A 15,882-nucleotide genomic window follows, 5' to 3' on the forward strand; every position below is an offset into this window, starting at 1 on the left:
CCCTGTACAGGGTTCCTATGAGTCAGACCTTTCTTGGTGGCACACAACCACTGCCACCACCACCACCACCACCACCACACACACACACACACACACACACACACATATCTCAAATTGATCTAGAAAAAACAAACAGTAAGTCATTTTTATTTCTATCATTACTACTAATGTCATAATCAAAGGACGTAACAAGTGGAATATTTTTTCCACCCTTAGAAAGAACACACATGTGCTCCGAGGAAGAAGTAGATGATTGTGATTTAGTGTTTGCTAATTGTTTCTATATGGAAGCAAAAGTATTATGAAAATAAAATTGCATCCACCTTCTCTCTCATGGAATATACTTGCCATCCATATCGTCCTACAGTCTCTAGAACAAAGATTCAGAGGCTTCTGAACAATTAATAGAGAATAATTAGGTCAGAAAAAGAGTCCAAGCAGTAGAATACACATTTTCGGTAACTAAAGGTATGCACACGTACATACAAGGCTCCTTAAGTACACGATGCAGTCTTCTTTCATGCACAAACCTCTAGTCATTTTCTCCATTTTCAAATATATAACTTCCACTAATGATAAAACTTTAGTAAGAAGAACCCCAAACACAACATTATTTCTAAAGGAAATAAAACTAGTGTCAGGCTTTTCACTTATTTTCTCAGGGGGCACTGAGATACGGAGGGAAGATGTTTGTCTTCTAAGCTTATTTCTGCCTCTAATAATTGGCTTATTAACCAGCCCAAATGCATAAGATTTTTCACACATACAACTACAATTAGACTTGTTGTACTTCCTAATTTCTGTGTAGTGATGGAATAAATAAACCATAAGCATGGAAGCACTTTGTATGCATGATACTAACTAATGGTGTTGTTATTAATTAATAATACCAAAGCTGGCAATAACTTGTGTAACTATTTCAGTAAATTACTTGCTTTTAGCTTAATTCTGTTAAAAGTTTCAATGTAACCAGTTTACTTATATCTCTCAGAATAAAATGGGACTCTCCATCTAGATATTTTTTTACTTAAAATTAAGAAATTATTCTTAACTCACATTTGCATGATTGTTATTAAACAACAAAATATGCACAATTCATAGGGAATATGAAAACAGTTACTGTTTATATTGTTTTTAATACTATTTGCTTTTTCGTGTGTCAATATGAAAGTCATAGATTGTTTTCTTTCCATATCTTTTCCAAATTGAGCATTCAGTGGTGTGCCTTTGTACTCTGTGACTATCATAGTTTCTTCTAATATTCAAGTTTGTTCAATTTATGTGTACAGAAATAAATACAAATGTGTGACATTACACAAATATCCGGATCTGAGAAATGGCTAAGCTTGGCCTTAACTGCTCAAATTATAAAAGGATTCTTTGTTTTATTAATGAATTTATTTATTGAGAGATAGCAAATCACAATGGTTAAGAGAACAGATTTTGTCATAATTAAATGAGTTTGAATTCTGGCTGTAGGATTCCTAGCAGTGGGACTACAGGAGAGCTCCTCAAATTTTCTACACTTCAGTTTACTGTGTGGGGATAATAATACCTATCTGTGCAGAGATGTAAAAATCGAATGGTATACCAGTGCATGAATGATCAGCATATCTGGTACATTAAAAGTACCGTAGAAACAGCATCTATTATATGATGTACTTTGTTGTTGTTGTTAAATCTCATCGAGTCAGTTTCGACTCATAGCAACCCTGTATAGGGTTTCTGAGGAAGAGCTGGTGAATTTGAACCACCGGCCTTGCAGTTCAAAATGACTTTACTTATTCTACAGCGCCACACGAGGGCTCCACAACTGACTTAAGATAGTTGTAAACAGATATTACAAAAATATAAATACAAATCATCATAAATTAATACAATCAATGGGATTCATAAAATTATGTAACCCTATGGAATTCAGCTTCTGAGTAGCACTTTTCAGTCCTTGCAAAATATATACTTTATGTATTTCCTGAAATTTAGATTCTAATCTATTAAAACTGACTAGTAACATACATAACTCCATGTTAAATGGCATGAAAAAATTTCCTATCCTGCTTTCTTCATAAAAAATGAAATAAAAATAAATGGATATAAAAGTTTTACCTTAACCCCATAATCTATGACACTTTGGAAAGCTCCGCAGCATGGAAGCCCTGACTGAACGGTGAGTGCCCTTTTGGCACAGAAAGTGGGAAGACACAAGTCCACGACTCTCTGCTCATCATATTCGTCTTAGTATATTCTAGGTGGTGGTGGTGTACAGACCAGTTGGTTGACTTCCGACTCAGTGACCCTGTTTAATAAAGTTTCCGAGGCTGTAAATCTTTACGGGAGTAGAAAGCCTCATCTCTCTCCCAAGGAGGTCAGAAGTCCAATGTGTGATTCCCTAGGCTTCCAGGGCTGCTTCATATTTTAGGGGAAGCTTCCAAACAACATTGAACAAACCATGGAGGAAAGCCTTCAGATCAATTATGCCAAAACCCAAAACAATCACTTTTGACTTTCTATACATGCAGGAAAATAATACTAAAGTTATTTATAAACTGTGTAAATATTCAATTATATTATATGGTTCATGAGATTCTTAGCCACAAATTCTTAAAGACAAAATTAGTCTTCCATGTTTTATAGGTGTAATTCTCAAGTTTTCACTTTGTACTATATTCAAGGATTTATATAAGTCCAGATATACCTAGAGAGAAAAAATATTGTGTTTGCCTAGTGTTTACGGCCTTGCAGAAATGAGCCAGTTCTTCCCTGGGCAAAAACTTAAGTAAGAGGATCTAAGGATGGCAGTTCACGTTAATTTCAAGTCCCTGCCTTGCTTGGTTTGCATACTTGTTAAAAGAAAATGATACGGACTTTTTTATTTTTTCAATCAGCAATATAGAATCAGAGTTGCATTTCCAGTCTTGCCTGTGACTTTAATTTTCAATGATCTGATTACAAATGCTCCCTTGTAAAAAGAAAAGAAAAGAAAAGAAAGAAAGAAAGAAAGAAAGAAAGAAAGAAAGAAAGAAAGAAAGGAAGAAAGAAAAGAAAACTAAAAACAAAATAATACTTAATCATAAGATCTGAGGAGAACTCCAAGAATTAGTAGAAATAGCTGCAGAAATAAGCTGGAAGGATAGAGTTCACATTCTGAATTACTGAATTTTAACCCAAATTACACATTTTTTCCAAGCTATGCAATTCCTTCATTGTTAATTTCCTGTGCACATTATATGCGTAAGTCTGTCATCTGTGTGGGTGAGATATGTATGAAAAAAACAGCACCACCTCCCCACGTTATTATTATTGCTAGGTGCCATGGAATCAATTTGGACTCTTTTATTGACCTCATGTGACAAAGTAGAACAGTCTCTTCGTGTTTTCTAGGTGTGGTGCTGTAGGTTAATGCGGTGGACTGCAAAGTCAGTTTGAACCGCAAGGTTGGTGGTTCAAGCTCACCAGCCATTCCTCAGAAAATGACTCAATGACTCAATGGTGTATAACAACAACAATCCTTTTTTTTTTTTTTTTTTGAAACGACAATATTTTACTGGGAAGATCACCTGCAGAGCTACTGGGTCGGAGTGAACTGCCATCCTTATATCTCCTTAAAAAACAAACAAGACAACAGTATGTGGGCAATTCTCATACTGGTATTGACAAGTTTTACTTGGAAAACAAATTATGCAAAGAGCTAAGGAGACTTTTGTACTTGCTACATGGAAGCAGCAGTCAAGAAATCAAACGATGTATTACATTAGGCAAATCTGCTGCACAAGACCTTTTGAAAGTGTTGAAGAACAAAGATGTCAGCCTGAGGACTAAGGTGCGCCTGACCCAAGCCATGGTATATTCAAGAACCTCATATACATGCAAAAGCTAGACAGTGAATAAGGAAGACTGTAGAAGAATTGATGCTTTTGAGTTATGGTGTAGGAGGAGAATATTGAAAGTGCCATGGGCTGCCAAAAGAACCAATAGATCCGTTTTGGAAGAAAGTATAGCCAGAGTGCTCCTTGGAGGCCAAGATGACCAAACTTCGTCTCTCACACTTCAGACATATTGTCAGGAGGGACCAGTCACTGGAGAAGGATATCATGTTTGGTAAGGTGGAGGGTCAGAGACAAAGAGGAAGACCCCTAACGAGATGGATTGGCCAAGTGGCAGCATCGATAGACTCAAGCATTTCAACAGTAGTGAGTTTGGCCCAGGATCGGTCAGTGTTTCGCTTTGCTGTGCATACGGTCGCTATGGGTCGGTACCAACTCGATGGCACCTAACAACAAAAATTGTGGTAAGGAGCTCTGGTAGCATAGTGGTTATGAGTCGGGCTGCCAACCTCATGGTCAGCAGTTCGAAATTACCAGCAGTTCCATGGGAAAAAGATAAAGCGTTCTGATCCCATAAAGATTTACAACCTCAGAAACCCTGTGCAGGGTCACTATGAGTTGGAACCAACTCCACGGTACTTAACAACAACAACAACAACAACTGTGGTATGGCACCATGGGATAAAGCACTAGACTGCAAGGTTGGTTTGAACCACAATGTTTGTGTTTTAAAGTCACCGCCACTCCTTGGAAAACCTATACAGGGTCACTATGAGTTGGAATCAACTCCACAGCACTTAACAACTGTGGCATACAAAGCCACACACTTAGTCAGGTAAGACAAAGAATAATAGCAAAAATGAGGGAAGCCCTCAATGAAATGGGCCGCCCCCAAATGCCCAACAATGACCATAAACATAGCAATCTTCATGAAGATGGTACACTTACTTCTGTTACACAGTTACACATAAGGTCACCACACGTCAGGGCTGCCTACATGGCAATTCACAAGGTGTAGTGCTGTTTGATAAGCACTGGACTGCTAATCACAGGGTTGGCAGTTCAATTCCACCAACTGCTCTTTGGAAACCCTATAAAGGACGGTCACTATGAGTCGGAACCAACTCGATGGCACTTAACAATGAACTTTGGTATAAACTTTTATTTATAAACTTTGTTTACAGTGTCATTTACAGGGTAAAAATCAGTTTGAAATTTAAAAGTCCTTATTGCCAATTGACATTGAGTCATATTCAGTTTACGGTGACTCTGTGTGAGCCAGGGCAGACTGGTGCTCGGTAGTTTTCAGTAACTGATATTTTCAGAAGTAGATTGCTAAGTCTTTCTTCTGAGGCACCTCTGGGTGGAGACAAACTTCAAATTTTTCAGTTAGGAGCTGAATGTGTTAATCTTTAGGCCGTCCAAGGCCTCCAAAAGGGTATTTAGATATTATCTAATACAACCCTTTCATTTTATAGATAAGACAATTCAAAGAGGCGAGGTGACTTGTCTAGGTGTCCTGGTGGTGCTGTGGAATAAGTGTTGGATTGCTAACCAACAGGTCTGTGACTCAAACCTACCAACCAGCTGCTTCGGGAGAAAGATGATGCTATCTGCTCCCATGAAGAAACCCTCTATAAGGTTAATGTGTTAGAATCGACTAGATGACAGCACGTAGATGGCTTGTCAAGATCACAAAACAAGTCATGACCCGCACACTTGACTCCCAATCAAGCGCCCTTTTCACCTTCTAAGGCATGTCCAGGTATTTCAAGAGAAAATAGAACTGTTATGAAGCAATACTTAAAAAAGCTGATCAATTGTATCATTTATTAGTATTTTCAACATTGGTACAGAAAAAGCACCGGAAATATGTTATTCTAGAGGAACTTTCTATAGCCTCATATGCATGTGACAGTTGGACAATGAATAAGGAAGACTATAGAAGAACTGGTGCGTTTGAGTTATGGTGTTGGAGAAGAATACTGAAAGCATCATGATTATCAGAAGAACAAACAAATCTGTGTTGGAAGAAGTACAGCCAGAACGCTCCTTAGAAGCCAGGATGGCGAGACTTAGTCTCTCATACTTCAGACATATTATCAGAAGGGACCAGTCCCTAAAGAAGGATATCATGCTTGGTAAAGTGGAGGGTGAGTGAAAAAGAGGAAGATGGATTGGCATACTGGCAGTAGCAATGGGCTCAAGTGTAACAACAATTGTGGGGTTGGTACAGGACTACACAATGTTTCGTTTTGTTGTGCATAAGGTTGCTATGAGTCAGAACGGCACGTAACACAAAGGAATTTGTGCTAACTCAAGAAAGGTATTACTTTTTCTGAGTCTTTGTTTTCCATTTACTCTTTTGCATTACTTGGAATTCCAGTTTCTACTTATGTGACTCCAATTCCTGGAGAGGGACATCATGCTTGGTAAAGCGGGCGGGGGGGGGAACAGCTAAAAAGAGGGAGACCCCAATGAGATGGATTGGCACAGTGGCAGCAACAATGGGCTCAAGCATAGCAGCAATCGTGAGGATGGTACAGGACAGGGCAGTTTCCTTCTATTGTACACTGGGTCACTACAGGTCAGAACCAACTTGATGGCATCTAACAACTACTAATGTGGCATTAGAAAAAAACCCGCATAACAGTCATCAGATATCAAATGGAGATCTTTACCTATTTCTCAGGAACACAAAGGGTACAGAGGTGTAGAGCTGTCAGCTCCTTCTACAAGCCTGAGTCATTTACACAACAATTTTCTCTCATCCTAATACTACTTTTTATATGTTTTCAGCATGCTGGGATCAATATATGAGTGGGCTTCAAAAATCATGGACAAATGGAATTAAAAGGTAACGGATTTTTCCCACAATCTTTGTGAAGCCCCCTCATATTTCTTCACCTTTCCAAGATTATTATCATTCAGATGGTCAGACTAAAACTTACATAATTGCTTTTTACAGTATAGGAGGAAGAATGACTACTTTGGGAAGTAGGAGAGAGAATAGGGTGACTGGCTTTCTTTCCAATTATGATATATACCTTTTAAGTCAAAATTCCATTTTCTCAATCTATATGGGAGCAAATTTATAACAATAACTCAAAAGATTTTATAGGAGTCTGTGGGGTATACATTAATATATATTAATTGTGTAAGTAGAAATCATTAAATAACGCACAGTCTCTACAACAACAACAATAAACAGATTATAATTGTGGAAATCTGGTTATTCTTTGATTTGAAGGCTTTGCATCCCATCTTTTGTGTTGTAGTTGCTCTTGTTTTTGTTGTTAAGTGCTGTTGAGTTGGTTCCGACTTACAGTGACCTTGTACAAGGTTTCCTAGGAGTGGCTGCTAGGTTTGAACCTTGAGGTTCAAATAGACCCTGCGGTCTAGTGCTTATCCTATCAAGCCACACAGAGCAACACTGTTGGTGTTGGGTGCCTTCTTCAAGTGGGTCCTGACACATAGCCACCCATGTACAACAGAACGGAATGCTGCCTGGTCCTGCATCATCCTCCCAACTGTTGCTATGTTTGAGCCCATGGCCGCCTTGCTGAAATAAAACAGTAAGGGACTTTGCAAGGGTAGTGGCTTTAAAGGCCACTTGGTCAACCCTGTCACTCACTGAAGACTTTTAAAAACCTTCCAAATAATCAAAGTCTTTCCCATGCAAGCTAAAATTTGTTACAGGAAATATTCATGTTAAGATCTACAGGGACCATGAAATTTACCCTATGATTGAAATCTTCTATAACATTTTTTCGTATTAAAATTCAAAGGATTAAAAAAAAAAATACAAAGGATTTATTTAACTGAAATCTACATCACAAACATTCTTCCTTTTTTCTGCTGACATTGAAAAAAGTAATTTTTCTTACATCCAAAGAAAATGTAATGCTTATAGCAAATTTAATTTGATCATTTAATCTTGCCAAATATTGTTGTTGTTGTTGTTATATGCCGTGGAGTCGGTTCTGACTCATAGTGACCCTGTACAAGATTTCCAAGGCTGTAAATCTTTACGGGAACAGAAAGCCTCATCTTTCTCCCATGGAACAACTGGTAGTTTCGAACTGCTGACTCTGAGGTTAGCAGCCCGATTTGTAACCACTATGCTATCAAGGAGCTCTGGTAGCGTAGTGGTTACGAATCGGGCTGCGAACCTTAAGGTCAGCGGTTCGAAACTACCAGCCACTCCGCGGGAGAAAGATGAGGCTTTCTACTCCCGTAAAGATTTACACCCTCGAAAACCCTGTACAGGGTCGCTATGGGTCGGAACCGACTCGACGGCACTTAACAACAACAACAACAATGCTACCAGAGCGCCTTGATACAGAAAAAAGTCGGAATATAAGAATGGCATTGTTGTTGTTGTTGTTAAGTGCCATCAAGTTGGTTCCAGCTCACAGTAACCCTGTATAAGTTTTCCAAGGAGTGACTGGTAGGTTTGAACCACTGACCATGCAGTTAGCAGTCCAGTGTGTATCCTACAGTGCCATAACAGGAATCCCTATGAATGGCATTGGTGCTGTTAAAATTAAGATAACATATAAATTTAAACCTCCCACATTGTGGTTACCAGCCAAGTGCTTAATCATTTGTGCCACCAAGGTTCCTTTCATTCATGGTAGCCACTCGACAAAGCTGAGCTAAACTGGCTTTCCAGAGCCCACTGGAATAATACTTTGACATTTCTTTAACTAGATCATGCATTTAATTTTATACTTTGAGACAAAGTCCAACCAATAGTACAGCGATTGAGATCATGAGTCTTGGAGTCAGAGAGATCTAAATATGAGCCCTGACTCTGAAATATGAATCCTGACTATATATAGCATGATTCTAGGCACATTATTTAAACTTTCTAAGCTTCAGTTTCCCTGTTTATGAACTTGAGATAAAAAGGCACTGAACCACATCCACTGTCATCGAGTCAATTCCAACTCATAGTGATCCTCTAGAGCCCCATGGGGTGTCCAAGGCTGTACTTATTTATGGAAGCCAATTGCCATGTCTTTCTCGCTCAGAGTAGCTGATGGATCCAAACTGTGACTTTTGGTTAACAGCCAAGCATTCTAACCCACTGTGCCACCTGGTCTGGCAAATGAAAAATGCTCAATTAACATGTGGTTTGTACAAACCTTCCGATAAAGGATCTTGAGAAAGATCAATGCATCTAGATTTGTGGGAAATACTGGTGTTAAAGTCAACATGCTTTGTTTGCTCTCATGAATGGGAAAACACCTCAACAGCAGCTCTAAAGACTCCATAGAAAATTCCACATATTTTCAACCATATGGATCTTTTCTTCTGCTCTAAGCTATATTTAGAATATATAAAACTTTTCATACTGAAAATACTTTATAAGTATGTAGGAATTTATTTAGCTAGCATAAAAATTTTAGAAAACAAGTGCAGTCTCAAAATGCATTTAAGAATTTATGTGTTAACAATTAAAGCGAAAGTCTACTTGGTTTGAACAAAATTTTAATGTTACTAAATTAGCTGATTTTATATTCTGCCCTAACCAAAACTTGGCTGATATATTTCTGTTCTATAATGTGATGCAGCGTATGGGGAAAATATTTTTTTTAAAAAAGAAAATAGTAAATTACTCAAAAATTTATATAGCACAGTAAGTTGGTAGTCGGGCATTTAATGAAAACAGACAAGTAAAAAGGTAATGATAGTGAGCTAAGGAAAATCTTTTAAAAGGATCATAAATTCAAAGGTCCACAACAACTTATCAAATGATCTTTTTCAAACACATAACAAACAATATAGTCTATGAACCTATTTAGAAATATACCTCAGAGTTTTAATGTAAAAGCATGCCTAGTCATAATTTAAAAAGTAATTATATATTTTACCTTGACTTCTATTCACTAGATGGATACTAAACCAGGACAGGGAAAACTTCATTTTATCAATAATTTATTTCCTTGTTTCTTTATTATTTTTTAAAAAATTAGATATTTTCAAAACATCTTTTATTTGTATATACCCATACAGAACAAAAATTAGAGGCATATTAAAAAGTATTTATAATTCAAATGCTATACTTTACTAACCAATTACAATGTAAAATTTTATAATTAATGTTTCAAGCATGTTCCTTTTGGAACTGGGTGGCTAAGCTATTATAATTTTTAATATTCCAAGTTTAGTTAATTTTCATTATCTAATCATGGTTTGGCTTTGGAAAATACAATTACACTTAGGAATGGTTTTACCTATTGTTTTACTATGTGTCATATGCAATCAAAAGAAGAAAACAATCTACTTGCAATAACCTGGGCTTACATTTCCTATATATTTAATTATCTAAAACGAGAATTAAAAAACACTTGTATTATTATCCTTAACAGAAAAAGGAATATATAAGAGAAACATGTACTGTAATTTTTAATACCATTTATTTTTATTTATTTTAGCTTGTAATGCAATTTAACCAAAATAGAAAAATCTTAGAAATTTAAAGATACCAAAGCCTTAAGTCAAACCAAACAGAAATCTTAAATGTCACTAACCCAAAGCATGCACTGCTCCTCTATGCTTGCTGGAGCTCTTGCTTGTTTTAACCACATGGACCGCACTTTCTTTGAATTGCAGCTCACAAAATTTTTCAAGAAATTTTGCCGTTTCTTCAGTAATGGTACTCAGGTAGGTTTCTTTAATGAATTTCATTGTTGAGGATGGAGCTAAAATTTCATGGAGTATGTTAAAATCCTCTTTTATCATTGAATACAACTTAAGCATTGCACTTTGGTATCCATGAGCAATTATGTCTAAATTTGATTCTCTGCTGTATGAAGGAAAGCAGTTTAGCAAAAGCTTAGTCAAAAGTTTAGTCTGTATGTTTTGGTACTTGGCCATAACTTCTGATTCTGGGTACAAGAACAAGAGTTGTTGTATGCATTGATTTTTCAATAAAAATTTCTGCCGTGCATTGTTTATTTCATTATGGCTTTGTAATCTGTTCACTAAGAAGCGTCGAAGATGCAGTCTTATGTCATCCCATATAGACTTTACATCCATAGAGGAATGATCTTCAACAGAATGAAGAGAAGTCCTGCAGAGCAAATGGAAAGTTGTTCCACTTAGAATAGATGGGAATGAAATGCTGCTCTGGCAGGAGAGGTCCCAAAGTAAATCCAATATCATGTTTTCTTGATTTTGTTCATTCTTCAGAACATTTTGCTAATAAAAGTAAATTACAACATTAGAAATGTTATTCACTATTAGAGTAACAGAAAAAAAAATATTTCTACAATCATAAACAACTTCGGAATCATTCATTTCAATTTAGAATCATTACTACCATGTTCTTCAAGGATTTTTTCGCCTTATTTTAAATTTAATTAATTCAGACATTTTAGAATGTCAGCTTTGTGGTCGATTAAATTTGTAACCCAGCTGATGAAGTATCCTTTTACTTAGATTTCTAGACATAGTTTTTGCACTATTACCCACTTCCAACATAAAATAAGTTAGTTGTATGAAAGCTGTAGCTTAAAAATTCTAAATACAAATCTATATTAAACATTAATTGAAATTTGTTACTAAGACAAAATAAATTCGAGATCATGCCCCTAATTAATTCCTGGTAGATAATGTTCATGCCCGAATGGGTACTTTTACTATTATAAAATCCCAAATGAACATACAATGCTTTAAAATGATCCTCTAATAGAACAGAGACCTTTAAATATAGTATGTGCCTAGGGGTTACTAATAGCTGCCATACTGAGAAATAAACTTTAATACATTTAAAGATTTTAACTATCATTTAAATTCTTTTTTGTTAACCATGTTAAGAAAGATTTTACTTTGAAAATTAATATGAGAATATTTCAGTTCTCTCTAAAGCAATAAGTAACCCAAAATGGGAAAAAATAATCTCAGAATTATACCCCAAAAGATGGGATGAAATTACTCCTTTATACTCTCTGTGCTGAACGAAAAACCATGGTGGCTTTAATTAAGAATAGCAAATGGGCAACAAAAAAATACCTTCTAGGATTTTGAATTATACACACAAACATTCTCCTTGCTTACTAACTATCCTAATTATGTCTATTTCAGCTAATATTGCAATTAGTTTGTATTCTCAACGTAGAGGAAAGATGATAATAGAAGAAATGGAAGTTAGGTTCAAAGTAGCATAAAATCAGGCTGGCTTTGACATTTCTTATTGACAAATATGCCATAGTTATTATGTGTGATTTAGAATTATTAATAACTCCTAGACAAATAGCAAGAATTTGCTCTCAACCATTCTAAGCAATGCAATACAGTATGGCACTATAGGATAAGCACTGGACTCAAACCTACTTACCAGCTATTCCTCGGAAACACTATACAGGGTCACTATGAGTCACATGGCATTTAGCAACAACAACAACTGAAATAAATAATAGTCAACAACTATCTAGTGTTTTATTATATAAAAAGCTTCCCACATATTTCTGATGTATTCATAATTAAAATTCAATTGATATAAAACATTTAAATCCCCAAGTTAAAGTTAAGGGCACTAAAACTCAGTGTGTTTAACTGACTTTCCACAAGTCACATAACAATTAGAAACAGCCAAGAATGAATCCCTGGTTTTATTCTCGTACTCCATGTTCTTTTCAATTTACCCTGCTGCTGTTAAGTGCCAGTAAGTCAGTTCTGACTCATAGGAACTCTGTGCAGGGTTTCCAAGGAGTGGCTGGTGGATTTGAACCGCTGACCTTGTAAACCGCTGATCCTACAAGCACCACACCAGGACTCCCTAGAGACACGCAAAGTCTACGTGACCTTTCTGTAGCTGACTTCTCTTTCGCTCTTTCCCAACTTCCCATCCCCTCCTCTGTCTCTGTCTCTCTGTTATTTTCTCTTTACTTTTACTTAGCTAGTTAGATACGTTCAGAAATGAAATATTTTCAAGTCTACAACAGGTCAGTTTTATGGTAAATTCTACAAAACTAATGAGCAAGATTAGTATCTCAGCTTTGCATTTATTTAAACCAGCCAGTAAGTGGGAATATTTTATCAAGGAAAGAATAAGAAATAAGTGGCTTAAAATACTGTTTAGTATGATTGTTTAACTTTTATAAATGACATTGGTATACTCATCAAAAGGAGATCATTACTTACTGTTTAAATAGCCAAATAATTTTAAAAATTTACAGAAAAAAAAAATGCTGTCAATTTTGAAGTTTTTAGTAGGTTAAAAACTTGTTAATAAAGCCAATTTAATCTAGACCTGGTTCCTTTCTGAAAATAACATAATCAATTAATTTTTTTTTAAATCTAGGTCTGGAACAAACCTATCAATCTAATGAATCTGAGCAAAACTAAGATGGCCTTTGCCCCTCAGTGAATACAGAATGACTTATGTGTGACAGATTAAAAGATAATTAAAAGCTTTTGCTTTTAATTAAATGAGAAAGCATTATTACATCAATATTAATGAAATTCAATATACATGGTTTTTAATAGAAATTAAGAAATAACTATATCCATATTTATTCTTCAAGGCTCCACCTTAAGGAGATAATGCATGAGAGCCTTTTCTTAAAAGAAAACGGCTTCAGGGCACATAGTCTTTCTTTCTCTTCCTTTTATTAATTTGTAAACATTAAAGAGACATCTGTAATAATAACAACAGCCAAAAACTATTTTCATCTGATTCTGTCATCCTAAGCCATCTACAACCTCAAGATATTTTCCACATCTGCCACAGTCAATGTTTGATGTTTAGACAAAAACAGGGCCGTTTCCTCCCTAAATTAAATCAAAACCATATCTATTTAACTACAGATATAATTGCTTTCTAACAATTGTGCAGTTTCTTTAGGAAACTCTCTTTACAAACTAGCCATCCTAACAAGCATGTTGTTGTTATTGTGCCATCGAGTTGGTTCCAACTCATATCGATCCTGTACAGGGTTTCCTAGGAGCAACTGGTGAGTTTGAACTACTGACCCTGTGGTTAGCAGACTAGTGCTTATCCTGAAGCGCCACCTCAGGGCTCCAAATATAGGTATAATAAAACAACTGTCCTTACTGAAGGCTACAAAACTTTCTCAAACAGAACAGTGGTCAGTATCAAAGAATGACCCATATAATAATTCTCCATCAATTAACAGCAGTCTTGTATTAATTGCTGCCTTAATTGGAAAGCACTAATCCTGGTATAGTTCTGTAGCATAAGCACTGGACAGTTTGAACTGCAAGGTCAGTCTGAACCACAAGGTTGGCGGTGCAAACCTACTAGCTGCTCCTCGGAAACCTTATACAAGGTCACTGTGAGTTGGAAGCGACTGGACAGCACTTAACAACAACAACAGCATGACTTCTGTTGTTTAGGAAGACAAAGAATGATAGACAAGACCAATTCATAGATAGAAATGACAGGGATCTTACTATACTGAATAATGAGGATAGAGAAAGTAAATAAATGTGAGGGGACACAAACTATAATAAATACAAATTTTGGGGTAGATGATTGAAGAAATTATACAGGGTGACTGGGATGAAGAAAGATGTTCCAACATTAATATGTAAGATTGTTTTTGTTAAGTGCCATTTCTGATGCACAGTGACCCAGTATAGAGTTTGATATAAACTTAAAAAAAAAAAAATGCTGCAACCATGTCAATTAACATTTTGTGGTATTACTAGGGTCTATGTACATCAAATAATTTTATGATGTTGATATGGTATACATCAAACCACAAATCACAGACTATAATATTTAATCTATATGTATATAAAACTTTATTTTACTGATTAAAATCATAGTAAAAATAAAAACAAATAGTTCTCTGGATTCTACTGGAGATATAAGAACACAACAAAAACTTAAAACCCTAGATATGACAAGGTAATACAGTCCAAAATAAATATGTACATATAGAAACTGAATCAAGTCTATTCCCTATTCACACACCCCATTCTACCTTAAAATAAAGTGGTTTTTGTTGTTTTTACCATTGTTTTGAGGAATTTTATCAAATCTCCATGAGGAACTGAAGGTGAATTAGATGAGTTATAACTATAGTTATTGAACCATTCAAAGCATTCAGTTGTTGTTTGAAGCTGTACATCTGGACATTGTTTATTAACTTCTGACTGTATTTCTTTAATACAATGTTCTATCCTATAAAAAAGAAGAGAAAAAAATTGGTAGGAAGGAGATATGACTCCATCTCATTACATCACAAATGCTAAAATGTTTGCATGTGATATCTGTTTGCACATAGTTTATAAATTTATATAACATTCTTACTTCTTATCATATTAAAATAAACACTAAGAGACTACATATTTTCATTCATAATTGAAAAATAAGAGTTCACATTTTCTAATAGGAAGAAATACAAAACAGGAAATATAAAGCATCTACTCAGGTATGAATTAGAAATTCTGCGTTAACACATAAACCAAGTGAGATGATAGGCAGTGGATGGAAGGCAGAGATAAAATACTCTTGATGATTATGAAACTCAGAAATGCATATTATCTAATAATCAGTGAATAACAGTATCAATTATGGAGAACTTCAATCAATAGTCACTCATTAAATAAGTCATAAAACAGTTAAAGAGCTTGTAATTTCAAAACAAGCTGCTATTTTTATTGTTGTCATTAAGTGCCGTTGAGTAGGTTCTGACCCATAGCGACTCTGTATAGGGTTTCCAAGCAGCGACTGGTGAGCTTGAACTACTGACCTTGAGGATCAAACCAGCTTTGCAGTCCAGCTCATTAACCCACAGCACCACACCAAGCTGCATATAACATTACTACCTTTCTCTAGCCGTTCAACTCCACTCCAAACGAAAAATAAAAACAAAAACATACAAAACTGGTTATAAAAAAAAATGGAGAAAAATAAAGCCTAGGGCCAATAGGAATTATGTTAAGGTAATGAATGTAATGAATGCTTAATTTCTTTTAGTTCTCAGTTTTCTGTATTTTCTAAATTTTTACAAGGCACATGATGCATTGTTTTAAAGATGAAATTCTTCACCTACCACTCTCCCAAAAAAGATAAAAT

At 35.6% G+C, this 15,882-nt stretch overlaps 1 protein-coding gene across 1 annotated transcript in view; it reads right to left on the bottom strand.

Annotated features, from left to right (window-relative positions):
- Positions 1 to 15,882, bottom strand: part of KIAA0825 (KIAA0825 ortholog) — a 645,731-nt gene that overhangs the window by 609,241 nt on the left and 20,608 nt on the right. The window contains exons 2-3 of the mRNA XM_006867876.1: positions 14,817 to 14,985; positions 10,364 to 11,033 (exon numbers count right to left, since the gene is read on the bottom strand). Of these exons, the coding sequence (XP_006867938.1) occupies positions 10,364 to 11,033; positions 14,817 to 14,985 (839 nt within the window). The remainder of the gene's footprint in view (positions 1 to 10,363; positions 11,034 to 14,816; positions 14,986 to 15,882) is intronic.

This window comes from Chrysochloris asiatica, unplaced genomic scaffold, assembly GCF_000296735.1.
Source record: "Chrysochloris asiatica unplaced genomic scaffold, ChrAsi1.0 scaffold00111, whole genome shotgun sequence".
Lineage (NCBI taxonomy): Eukaryota > Metazoa > Chordata > Mammalia > Afrosoricida > Chrysochloridae > Chrysochloris > Chrysochloris asiatica.